Raw genomic sequence first — 13,863 nt, 5'->3', positions numbered from 1 at the left:
TAAATTATATACTCATCATTTATTAATGGTTTGATCATCATTTGTGTTCATGATTAATAATTGTTTATTGAGATAATGGTACGTTTCCATTTCAGTGATTAATAATATATTACCTAGTAACTTAATAACCATTTACTAAGGATCTGTTTGATTATTTTATGATATGCTATTTTTTTAAAGATAACTTACGACACATTTGTAAATCGTTAGCATATTACTTAATAGTAATTTATGATCGTATAGTCATGATTTGTAAATGATTTGTTTATCATTATCTAATAACTTGTAAATAGTTTATAACTGAATCTACAAAACATACAAAAAAATGTAACATCATTTATTAAACATTTATGAAATGCATAGTCATGTTTTGTAAATTATTAGTGCATCATTAACTAATCAATTGTAAATTACTTATAACTAAATCTACAAAACATACATAAAATAATTAACATTTCACTTATTAATAATTTATGAACGCATAGTCATGTTTCGTAAATTATTTGTTAATCATTTACTAATCACTTGTAAATGACTTGTAACAGAATTTACAAAACATACATAAAATGTTAGCATATCACTTGATAATTATTTATGAATGTTTTGTAAATGATTAGTTCATCATTAACTAACCACTTATAAATGACTTACAACTGAACGTTATTATAAAGTGTTACCCTTTATTTGATATTGAGTTCCTGTAACTCAAAAAGTAAAGGATGACACTAGCAAGTCCAAGGTCATGAGTTTCATTCCCAGGGAAGGCATATAGTGTAAATGCAATCCCAGACAGCATCTTCGTACGTCTCTGAGACGTTTATTTGATGTGCATCTTTTCATCTGAAGTAGTTTTGTAGTGTTCGTTCATCTGCACGTTTCTTGACAGATGTTAAATAGACATTTAGAAAATGTCTTTAAGATGTTTATGATTTAGAATGTATGTAAATCTGACTTTATAAAGGCATTTATTAGATCTTGGTAGACAGCAGATGCTTTTCAGATGAAACACTCTTTAAAAGACATCTTGGAGACGTACTTGTGCTATCTGGTATGTGGATGTCTTGCAGTTTTCTCCTGAAAGTACAGTACCCTAATTATTTGTAAAAAAAATAAACAGAAAAATAAAACCTCAAAACGTCACTTTTAACCTCAAAACGTAAATAAATTATTATATAGCTTTTATAGATTTAAATATAGCCATAAAAACGGCCTATATAGTAGCGCTGCAAAGAAACAGAATCAATCAACTTTATTTAATGCGTTAATAAGTATCAAAATAATGTGGGCATGGCTTGCAAGGTGTGAAATGTTAAAACTCAGCCTTAAACTGCGTGAAATACATGAGAACAGAAACTGAGGAAACAACACAGTCCCATAATGATACAAACATAAACTCCAGACTTTGCTTCATTCCTCAGGCTCCCTGATTCCACCTGGATGCTCGTCAGTGCAGCTCCACCTCTGTCTCCAGTGCCAGCAATGTCGAGTGAACTCTTTGTTAAGTCAGCTTCATCTCTCCATCTCCATCAGTTGTCCACAAGGTATTGCCAGCCAAGTCAGCACCATGGCTCCTTCCTCCCTCGACGCTGCCCTGGGGGCCTCATTCTGGCTGGGTGATCATCTTACTTCTTCTGCTCCCAGCTCCCTCCCTACACTACACCCCACCCCGGACTGTTTCTCACCATTTCCAGTTCCACATCTCTATGAAGCGCCTTCCGGGAGGGGGAACTACTGTTACAGCTATAGTCAGTTATGTTGTTTTGGCTGTTTTGTTGTCAGTGAGATATATATTTAGGCATTCAGTGCTACTGATCATATCTTCTCGAGCCATCATTTGTTCTTCTTACTGTTTCACAGGGACTTTGGTTTGGAACAACATAAGGTTGAGGAAATAATGACAGAAATCTCATTTTTGAGTGAACTTTGATCTCTTTAATGGATCACAGTGACATTCCTTCCACATACATCAGAGACAGAACACATATGACCAAACTGACAGTGTATGACGAAATCCAAACCCAAAGTGATACAAATAAAAAAAAATGTGAAGCAATCTCCTGCAAAATGCAAATATTTGTGATTTGTTATTCACAATAAGAATAAATTCCTAGATCACGTAGATTTCGTTTTTTAAATTGTTTTTTTAATATAAATAGAAAAACTTTCACCAGTGTTGGTGTTTTGTTATTTTAGATGCAAAGTGGTTTTCTTTGTCTCCCCCTTCACCTATGCAAGTGTTAATAACTGAGTTTACATTGAATCCATTTAATTACTCGACTGTTTTACTGCAAAATTACCAGTCTGTGCAAATGTTGTGTAGCTGATGGAAAAATATTTGGCAGGTTTTGTTTTTTGCATGTTTCAGTTAACAGCTGCTATGGGTTCCGTCGAACAGCAGCGTAGTTTTTAATAACTTGAGAGAAGCGAATTAATTTGACCACGTTTGTTTGAGGTTTAAAGTCCTGCCACAGATATTCAGGTGAGAGCACCTTGCTGGGTTTGTTATATAGGAAGTACTTGTTCAAATGAGACTCCTCCTGCCATGCTGCCTCAATGGATTTAGATGCATCAATGTCCAGCTGCTCCCGGCAGGTTTTAGCAAGCTGATATACATCTTTCACTAAGCCACCGATCACAGCCCCTCCATAATAATAATCACCCTCAGCAGAAGGAATAAACGCTTGAGACTCTGGTTTGCGTTCATATGTGAATTGTTCACGAGGTGTTTGATAATAACCAGGATGTATCACACCTACCAGACGACCCAAAGTCTCCACCCCCCAGCGACCATAGAACTTTGTATCCACATCAAGGCTGAAAACGTAGTCGGCTTCATTGATCAATCGACTCTCAATAAGTTTCTCCAGTCTTGCCATCCTGCTCAAACTGATATCCTGCCATCTGTTAGAACTAGGGACTTGCAACACCGTCAGATTATGTTTTTCACCCATTTTCACTGCAGGAACCTGTTCTGGTTGATCAGTGAACACAAAATAATGCACACGAAATCCAACAAAGTAATTCTGCTCCGCAGACTCCAGGAAATCTTTAAGAAACACTGTATACCTGAAAAACAGAGAGGGAGAGTGACAAAAAAGTAAAGTAATAAATTGTTTGAATTTGTTTTCCCGTTTGGCAATTTTTTCACAAAGACCATAAGATGATCTCCAATATACATTCAAAACCATACAAAATACTAGATTAGGGGTGTCCAATCCTGCTCCCAGAGGGGCCCTTTCCTGCAGAGTTTAGCTCTAACACACCTGCCCTGGTGTAATGAGGTGAACTCAGACATGAGGGTATTCAAGAAAGTAGAGGTAATGTACTGTTACATAAACCCTGAACTCTTTGACAATAGAGGGTATGCATTGATATCACTTTCCCGCTGGAACACGCCCCCTTCAGCCGTAACTGAGTGGCAAAAGAGCTGCTGCATGACTGGATTTAAAAGGGGAAAACGTGAGTAAAACAAACGATTATCAGTTTAAACTAAAGGATGGAATCGATATAGTGTTCCTTACAACTTACCAAAGATCCAGTGATCCATGGATATTGACATGCAGCCAGGAATCGTGTTTTCCTGACATTTATATGAGCCTGATTTCGATACACAAATATTTCTCACTGTCAGTCATCACAATTTCGAGAGTGAATCCCACATTTATATGCAGATATGCCCATGTATTGAAGCGTGTATGTGGCCGCTTGTCAAAACTGGAAAACAAAAGTTTTATTCAAATTCTGAAAATATATTTAACATAGGCCTATTCATCATTTTTTTTTTACAATCGCATAGACAGCGCGCAAAGAGTGCTCCCTTTATGAACCCATTCTATGAACGCAATCTCACAAAGTTCTGTTATATTAATCAGTGAAGCTGACTGGACAATGAAACTCTAATTTATTTCACGAGTTCACACCTACATGTAATTAGTGGGAGTAAAGCTTTATGTGTATTTGGCGTGCTGTCCGGGGGGAGGGCCCAAACCCTGAAGCAATATTGTTTCTCTGTGTCACTATAGTTGTGGTATGGAGTTTATATAAGTTCCCTTTCAGTTGGTCACGTTCGACGTACGTCAGAATGTGAACCGATGTATTGGGATATCGCATGAGAGCCCTATCACCTTCGAGTGTGTACTAAACGAGCCAATGAACATTGGTGTGTGAGATTTGCATGTCGCACTCCGCCCCGCAGCGCGGGTATAAATAGGAAGTGCATGCAAACGCACCTTTGTCTTTCTATTCGGAGACGAGCAGAGTGTTGCTGTGCATCTCCGGAGAGTGTGACTTCAAAGAAGTCAAAGAGCGAGTGAGAGAGAGTTTCTGAACGTTGGCGAGAGGGCACTACAGCGGCGGCCGTGAGCTCACGTGTCGCTATGCTGATTCATCGAGAGAGAGAGTGAGAACGCGATGTAAGGCTGCACTAATCCCTGCAACAGTGCCGCGGCTGTTCCCCTGTGTGCTTCAGCACTGCTAAAAGAGCTTTTTCCCTCTCTCTAAAAGAGCATAACAGGCGGACACTACATCTTTTTCAGGATGTCATTCCGCCCGTGTGTTTCTGGATGCGGTTGTTCCCTATCGCGGGCTGATGGTCACAATCGCCGCGTCACGTGTTTGGCCGTTCAACGCGCTGAAGCAGCTTTTGTGGATGGTTCATGTTCTCACTGTGGGAACATTACTATCGCAGAGTTGCGGTCCAGGCTTGCCTACCTCGGTTCTTGAGGCCAAGCACCCACCCCTATGCCCTGATCTAGTGCTCCCTCTGGTGGCAACCGGGAGAGTGCTACTTTGGTGAATAGACCGGGGGACCTGAAGATCACGGTTAGGGTGTGCCTGCCGATGATCAGATGTTGATCGTGGCATCGGACTGCTAGCTGTCATCGGGAGAATGCGACTCGGCTGTGTTGCCTCAGTGAAGGCACCGTGAGGGCCGGGTGGAGAATCCTTTGTTCCCTTTTGTTTTTGTACCCAAATTCTCAACAAAAGAGCAGTTTTCTATTCCTCCGGGTCCCAAGAGGGCGCGTCTGGCGCTGTGTGTGTGCAGGCCGCGCTAAATACGCCGTCTCACACATCACCTGCCTCACTGTGGAACCAGGGTGCTCCCAGCACGCAGACCTGACTGTCCGAGTCGGGTCCCTGTGTTCCACCTCACTGCCCCACTGCGGGTGCGTCTGTTGTGCCGTTAGTCCCACTGATGCGGAGTCTGGGAGCCCAAGCCAGCCCGTCTTGCTGGCTCTTCCGCACTATCAGACTCGGCTACACGATTCAGTTCGCCCATGAGAGAGCATGGCGTTTACATCCTCAACTATCTCGACAACTGGCTCATCCGTGTCCGGTCGAGAGAGCAGTTGTGCGAACAAAGTGACATTTGTTCGCACCGGTTGGGTCTTCGGGTGAACTGGGACACAAACTCTCCCATGTGCAGAGGATCTCTTATCTCAGTATACAGTTGGACTCGGTCAACCGGACAGCGTGCCTCACAGAGGAACGCGTCCAGTCAGTGTTGAACTTCCTGAGTACGCTCAGCAGCAGGTCAGCGGCCCCACTGAAGTTATTTCAGAGGCTCCTGGGGAATTTGACATCCGCAGCCTTAGTAACGCCGCTCAGATTACTTCATATGAGGCAGCTTCAGCACTGGTTTCACGGCCGGGTCACTAGATGGGCATGGCAACGTGGCATGTTCCGTGTGGCTGTCACACCGAGATGCCAGCTTACCCTCACTCGGTGGTCGGAACAAGTGTCCAGGCTGTGGTCTCCATGGATGCCTCCGGGTGGGGGGCCATATACAACAGGCATGCAGTTTCGGGTCCGTGGACGGGGCCCCACCTGCAACTGCCTCGAGTTGCTTGTGGTACGTCTGGCTCACAGCTGGCCCCGGGGCAAGTAAGCGTTTCCCCCAGTGAGCCTTCTCGCACAGACATTGTGCAAAGTCAGGGAGGACGAGGAGCAGGTCTTGTTGTTTGCGCCCTATTGGCCCAACCGGACCTGGTTCCTGGTACTGATGCTCCTCGCGACAGCTCCTCCTAGGCCCATTCAGAAGAAGGACCTTCTAACTCAGAGATGGGGCACCCTCTGGCACCTACGTCCGGACCTCTGGAAACTCCATGTCTGGTCTCTGAACAGGATGCGGAGGTTCTAGGTGACCTACCACAGTACGTGGTAGACACCATCACTTCCGCTAGAGCTCCCTCTATGAGGCACCTCTATGCATTGAAGTGGAACCTATTCATCGAATGGTGTTCTCCTCGACAGGAGAACCCCCAAACGTGCTCAGTTAGATCGGTGCTTTCCTTCCTGCAAGAAGGGTTGGAGCGAAGGCTGTCTCCCTCCACCCTTAAAGTGTATGTTGCCGCTACCGCCGCACATCACGATGCAGTTAATGGTAAGTCCTTGGGGAAGCATGATCTAGTCGTCAGGTTCCTGAAGGGGGCGAGGAGATTTAATCCGCCTTGTCCCCTCTCTATACCCCCTTGGGATTTGCCACTGCTGCTTACCGCACTGCAGAGATTTATGTACACTCAAAATAAAAACGAAATGTTGTGCTTTTCGCTAAATAAAGAAAACAAACAGGATGCGCATTCTCCCATCTGTCTCCCTGTGATGTCCATTCTGAAATGCATGTGAAAATATACCCAGAACTCAGAGAAAACTTGCCACACAGCAACATGACATCATGACTTTGCGTAAACATACACGCCACTTTCTAAAGCCAAATTGCTAGTTATCTGTACGCATTTTGAGCTATCCGTGTGTATGTCTACATCGTGTGATTCCGCGTGCATGTGTACGCCGAAACGAACCATCATCTCCGCGTGTATGTCTACGCCGTGTGATTCCGCGTGTATGTCTACGCCGTGTGATTCCGCGTGAATGTAAATGGATTTATAAACATACTAAATTATGTTTTTTTGAAAATGTAAAAATGCAGAATGTTTTTTGTGATGGGTAGGTTTAGGGGCAGGGGCAGTGTGTGTGTGTGTGTGTGTGTGTGTGTGTGTGTGATGAGTAGGTTTAGGGGTAGGGGCAGTGTAGGGGGATAGAATGAAACAGCATTGATAAACACGCAAAAAAACGATTATGCGTCTTGATAGCACGCCAAAATGGCATTGCGTATTGGCCTGTCATACATACGCCATTTCATGAGATCAGTCTGCACACAGACATGACAGACATCTCTTTATAAAGCTTGGAATGCCTACTTTTAAATGAAGTCATTTATATAAAAAACTAATATTCTCTGTTTATGTAATCCATATGAAAACAACCAGAGGTACAGTTCCTCCAGCGGAGTCTCATTATCTTTAATAAGACCACACCCTCGTGCGCGCAAAGCGAGTCACATGCAAATCATCCACGAGGAAGGAATGCGAACCTGTAAACACCCCCCATCACCTCAAAACAAAGAATCAGCATCTTCATTCTTCTGCTTTTAACAGAGTTCGGAAGACGCGCTGTGAGTTTACCTTGGATTTACCTCAGAAGAAACAGAATGTGATTTTAACATTAAAATCAAATCTGCTTAACAAGGCTGCATTTATTTGATAAATTATTAAAAAATAAATTAATGTTACTAATGAGTATTTTTTGTTGACATATAGGCCTATATATCTACATAATCGTGAAGGTCTCTAGAATCATCCAAGCAAAACAATTCTTACAAGAGATCTATAGTTTTTTGTATACCGTAAAACTTCAAATAATAGCCCGGGCTTCTATTTACCAAATCGCCGAACTGCACCGGCTTGTATTTGAAACAGGCGTCTATAAGAGACAGGCCTTTAATTTAGTGTTGAGATGTTCAAGCATGACGGTAGGAGGTTACCTCATTACATTACGTTTTATTTATAATTAATTCGAATGTGTTTAACAAATCATTTAATGTAAGAAATGTCTTAGATTATTGGCAGCACAAAAAACGAAACGATGTGACAGCAATGGGCAGAACAATATAAGTTACCGCTAAAATCCATTGAGCGTATGAACTTGTTGCCCGAAACACATCAACAAGAAAGAATGAAGGCTACCCTGTAAAACAACTGCAATCATGTGATAGAAAATTACTCTATTCATCACTATCATCATCCCCGCGATTCTCAATTACAAGTTCATGGGCGAATTCCTCCTCCTCGTCGCTTTCCTCCACTTCTCCCTCTCCAGCCTCCGCTAACTCTGCCTGTCTTGCTCGCACTAACAGATCCCGCCCAGATGCGCACGGCTCTCCCTCTTTGAAACAATGGATAAGGTGATCCACGCTTCCATCAGAAGCTACTGTCAGGCCACATACCTAAGGATAACATCCCGAAGTTAATGAAATATATCTCCTCCTTCTCCCTCGCACACACAAACACACGCGCACGTCTGCGCGCAAGCATTAAAGGAATTTTTCAGCCGCTCCGTATCCAGCTTTACCCACGCTTGAAATTTGACAACTGTCAGCTTAAATGTCAAATTATACTTTTCTCCATGGTGGTATTGAGAGAATTAAGAAAAACTGAAGACTGAAAGTTCGTTAACCTCTTTGTTATGTTGACATAGTGATGAGTCGTTCATGAACGGTTCCGTCTGTCACGTGAAATCTTATCAAAACATAGAACAGACGATCTGACGGGTTTGAGAAGATCTAATACAGCCCGATACTAAAAAACAGACCCGGCCTCTATTTGAGACCGGCCTTTATTTACCCAAACCTGTCGTCACACCAGGCGTTTAAAAGAGACAGGCGTCTATTTGGGACTCGGCTATTATTTGAAGTTTTACGGTACTCAAAAGTCCAAGCTGCAACTATAGTTGCCGGTGGGCAAATGACTTGTAAGTACATATAATGGGGAAATGGGGTATACTGTGTTAACAGGTTAATAAATCAAGATTTTTGGTCTTAAGTGCTTTTTGCTTTCATAATATCCCACCTAAAATAAAACTTAACCCTTTAACTGACATCTCTTCTGTACAGTAGACCTTAATTTGATAGGAAAAAATATAATATTTTATGATATTATGTCTTGTAAGGGCCAAAATAAATTTTTCATCATTATATTAATTTATTTTCATTTAATTTTTTGATACACAATGCCCTATTAGGGCAACTTAATGGCTGCACTTTGTTCTGCACTATGTTCCACCACTTTAAGACAAATGTATTTGTTGTTTGTTGTATTTTCATATTCAAAAGATTTTAAGATAGATGCAGCTTTTTTGAGTTTGCATCGAATGTTCTTCGACTTTTATACACAATAAATTTGTTTATGAATAAAGATTGATCTGTTGAAAGCAGTTATTTTGAGTTAGATGCCAAATGTTCTCCTCCTAGTCAAATTTGACATTGAAGGGGTGCATAAAACATATTTGCCCACCGCACTATAGTTGCCGCAAATTCAAATACGATTTTAAAGAAAAAAAAACTAAAACTTGGGGAAAATAAATGCAGAACATGTTCACATAGGACACTATTAACATGACTATATGCATGAAACCATTCAGAAAAATTTGGGCACAAATGGGTTAAGTCTCCTCACATTCATTATAGTTCCCTCTGTCACATTCCTCATTGATATTCAGGGTAGGAGTTGTTGACGCCTCAGGTGTGAATCACAGCATTATTCGTGATGATCCACACCCTCCCTGCATACAGCCATTCTGACAATAAGTGTCTTACAAAAGTTAAATGAATGAGCTTGTTTTGCATGAATGAGTGATCAAAATGGTTTTCAAAACTCTAGGCAACAACATCCAGTTTTGAATAGCCTTGTGAACAAATGTTTTGTGTGTTAGATGGCCTTATTTCAGTGATTTAACATTTTATTTTTTTCAACATTATTTTCTCAAAACGAGATGTTGCTCACATATTACTGTAGCCCTGTTTGTGCTGAGTACAGTGTAATCAGACTTTAGCCATTAACCCTTAAAGGGTAACTAAACCCTAAACCAACTTTTTTTAGTTAATGATCTGTAATACTGGGGCTTTATTAATGCTGTTCATTGTTCGAGTAAATGTTTTGACATTTGAGTATAAAGTGTTTTAATTCTATAAAATATGGTGTAAAACCACCAAAGTGCTGCCCTCTTAAGGTTGAACGGTGGCAACTGCAGTTGAATTTTCCTATTGGACGTTGTGGTACATCGTGACGTAGGATGGTACTTCCAACGGCTCACTATCCGCGCCCCTGGCACGAGCTCACCACGCCCTCAGAAATGTTTCCCCCAATCACATGATGAGAACGGCTTCACTCCAGTATGAACTGTCATATTACATGAAGTAGAAACATTATGAATGAAACTGACTTGACACTTGCTTTAACATTGTATTGAAGAAAATACGGTTAAATAATGCAGTTGTCAGTACACGTCAGGCTTTTCTTGCAATATTATTGCTGCCCGTCATTTGTACAGATCATTTTCATACATGAGACGCGCTTTCAAACCCTGACACGCAAGTGGTTGCCGTGGACGCGGTAACGGACAACAATACTGTAACGTGCTGGCGTATATAGTCTAACTTATTTGAGGAAATCTGTTTATAATAGGCTTTTAGGTCTGAACTTATTGGTGCTGTGCTGATTCAGTTGATTTTAATGAAAATACATCGTATGTATATCAGATATCTGATCTATTTTTAGTGGCATTCAGTGTAAGGATTTGACTGTTCATAGATTAGGTCAGTTCTCTTGCACTGCTGCTTCACTGGCATCGTCGGCATCGGGAGTTAACGCAGTTTGAGCCAGCGGCTCGCATTGATGAGGCTCTGGGTCTGTGTCTACAGACAATCCACCCTCCTCCAATTCAGGTGAAGGTAGAGGAAATGACCGCTCTGTTGCAAAGCTGGCGTCACTCCAGTCATTCTCCATCTTTGCGACTCGCGAGTCTGACAGCTATCAATCAATCCGTCACTGCGGGTCTCAGGTGCACACCCTCCGCTCAGCCCCGCCCTCGGTTCATCCCCTCTGTCTCCGCTGGGCTCTGCCCACTTTTCCAGCTTTTTTCAAAATTTGCCAGTGGGTGGAGTTAAGCTCTGAGCAGGGGTTTAGTTACCCTTTAAAGACCTAGGGCATTTTTGGGGCGCCTGACTTGCCTCTACTTTTCTTTGATTTTTTCACCCATTCTAGCAGTTAGATTCAAGTGTCATATATCATTTTAAACAAGAGAACATGAAGTTTCCATCTAGCTCATTTGAAGTCCCAATTTGACATTAATATAGTCTGAGAATGGATTAAATTAATAGAATTTTATGAAAAACGGCAGCAAAAATGTGGTGTTTTTACTGTGAACACAAACAGAACTTCATGAAGTTTGGATTTTTTGCTTTAGGAAGTTAGAATTGGTTGTTTTAGACTTCCAGATTAAATTTTGTCTACATGTAACAATCCCTCAGCAAGGTATAGCCATTTATTATAATATTACTCTTTTTGAGTGAAAACAGGTGTATTTTATTTACTGACAATGTAGATGTGTCCAAAAAAGTGCAGGTAGTAAAATAAATAGAAAGATTGTTATATATTAACAGAACACTGAAATGGTGTAAAACACAAACTACGTAAATAGAGAAATATACTGAATTTTGTGTGCTGTGCTATGTGAGAGAGTGCTCTGTCTGCATCAAGGGGGTAATCCAACACCCGGAAAGTGTACCTTCCATAGGGGCAGCCATTGCTAACCAAGCCATCACCTACGGTTGGCATTCCATTGACTCCCATTCATTTTGGCGTCACTTTGACAGCGAATAACTTTACACCTGAGGCATTTAAAGACTCAATTTGACCGTTGTTTATTTCTAAAGACACACGACAATATATAAAAGGCTCCATTACCTTGTATCTTACACTATTGCCCTTAGAAGCCATTTTTGTAAAAAATAGGCTAACGATTGCGTTATAACCACGCGACTCTGTCGCACAGTAGAGAAATTACCGTATAGACAGGAGGAGAAGCTCGCAGGCAATCTTTTACTGTCTATGAGGTAATCGGGGGGACGTAGAGGCATAAAGTCTGATAAAGTCAAGGGAGAAGCATGTGGAGAAGCCCATAGAGAGCCAAAAGGGGGCTAATGATCAACAATCGTTTCTGTTTGGCTCAGGGGAACAACCCACATGCGTTTCCTTGACGAATCAATGCTGCAGATTTTGATGACGCATCCACGCTCACCACAGAGCCTCTGAATAATCAATCGCGAGAAATGTGAAATTCTCTTCTTTACGGTGCATTTTACAGCATACAGATTGGATTAGCTCCAACCCCAATTAAAAACACCTGCTGCTAATCAAGGTCTTATTAGGCATACTAGAAACTTGTGTTGAGGCAAGTTGGAGCTAAACTCTGCAGGACAGTGCCCACTCGGGTTGACGGCTGAAGATGAGCAATTTAGGTTAAAAAGTATAGGCCCTTTTAATTTTTAATTATTTTTGAAAATGACAGATCGTTTCGCTAGATAAGACCCTATTCCTCGTCTGGGATCGTGCAGAGCCTCTGAAGCGATTCGAAGCGCTTTGAAGGGAACTAATCCTTTAAGCCCTTCCCTCATCCTAGTTTATTTAATATTGTTTAAATTTCAAGTCAATGAAGATCAGAGATAGGAAAGATATGAACTCACTTTCCAAGAGCGAAGACTGTAGTTGCTATGGTGATGTTTTGTTGTTTGTAGATCGAATCAATCAGCGTGGGATCAAAAGTTCCTTCCCATACAATTGGGACCAACCATGGTGTCAAGGGAACGGCTTTGCCATCTGGGCTGTTTTAAATGAGGAAATTTACATCCAATCCAAATGCATAATAGAATAAAAGAAAAATACATATATAAAAAATAATAGATTAAGTTCTTACCCCACTATACTGGGCTGATTGTATGAAAGCCTGTACCAAAAAATATAAAACAATAAAAAATCAGTTGTTAACATTTGTGATGTCTTGTAATTATCTCCTATTCTCATAGCTTGTTTCCCTCATTACTTTAGACTGTTTTGACTTCCACCTACCTTCAAAAGTCTGTTGTAGATGATATCTTACTGTGGGCTAAACATGGATCTTAACATCTTAAGCTCTTAATTACTTTGTTATTGTTAAAACTCTGCAGCGCAAACACCAAAACCAGTTCCCCAGGTTACCTGTCAACTTCTGCATTCAATTGAAAAATCTATTGATAACTTTCAAAGCTCTTTACAGCCATTCAATTGCTCAAAGTTACTAATTCCCTACACACCTTGTGTGGAACACTTTTATGATGGATAGATGCAATTATATGGACTTCAAAACAGAAATACCCATTCACTGCCAATCGGTTATCACTATATAAGTCGTTATTTCTGGTTTTTTGGCGCACCAAAAATATTATCATCGCTTTATAATATTAATATTGAACCACTGTACTCACATGGACTGATTTAAACTTTTATGATGGATTTTATGATATATTTTTTAATATAGGCTAACTCTGATTGTATGCGTCTGAAAGAAGAATGTCATATACACCTAGGATGACCTGAGGGTGAATAAATCATGGGCTAATGTTCATTTTTGGGTGAACTATCCCTTTAAGAGGATTGCATTTCCTGGGCTCTGAAAAATTAAATCCTGTTTCCAAAAACTTAACACACAAGTCACAATAAATTAGAGCAAACCTATTGAAGGAAGTGTTGTACTCACCCTTGTGGTATCAGGAACTGGGAGTTTTCCTGGTTCTCTTTTGTTTGTCTAAGAAATAGGAGACACAAACAGTGACTACTTGTCTTCTGTTGTGTTTGTGTGTTTCTATTAGTGTTTAGGCTTACTGCACAGTATACATCATTGGCAATTGTAATAATGCATGCAGCTGCCATAGAAAGAACATATATGTGTGGCAGAGCTACATTACAACTAACATGTAACCCATCTATTTAA

At 41.0% G+C, this 13,863-nt stretch overlaps 1 protein-coding gene across 2 annotated transcripts in view; it reads right to left on the bottom strand.

Annotated features, from left to right (window-relative positions):
* Positions 1-1,913: 1,913 nt before the first annotated feature.
* The window catches only part of LOC307124500 (globoside alpha-1,3-N-acetylgalactosaminyltransferase 1-like), a 73,107-nt gene continuing 61,157 nt past the window's right edge, over positions 1,914-13,863 (bottom strand). For both annotated transcript variants that reach the window (XM_079813732.1, XM_079813733.1), the window contains 4 exons: positions 13,630-13,677; positions 12,811-12,840; positions 12,581-12,718; positions 1,914-3,066 (listed from right to left, as the gene is read on the bottom strand). In XM_079813732.1, the coding sequence (XP_079669858.1) occupies positions 2,376-3,066; positions 12,581-12,718; positions 12,811-12,840; positions 13,630-13,677 (907 nt within the window). In that variant the 3' untranslated portion in view covers positions 1,914-2,375. The remainder of the gene's footprint in view (positions 3,067-12,580; positions 12,719-12,810; positions 12,841-13,629; positions 13,678-13,863) is intronic.

Source organism: Gobio gobio, assembly GCF_949357685.1.
Source record: "Gobio gobio genome assembly, chromosome: 4".
Classification (NCBI taxonomy): Eukaryota; Metazoa; Chordata; class Actinopteri; order Cypriniformes; family Gobionidae; genus Gobio; species Gobio gobio.
Note: the sequence above shows the minus strand (reverse complement) of the source record. Positions and strands in the feature narration are given on the sequence as shown.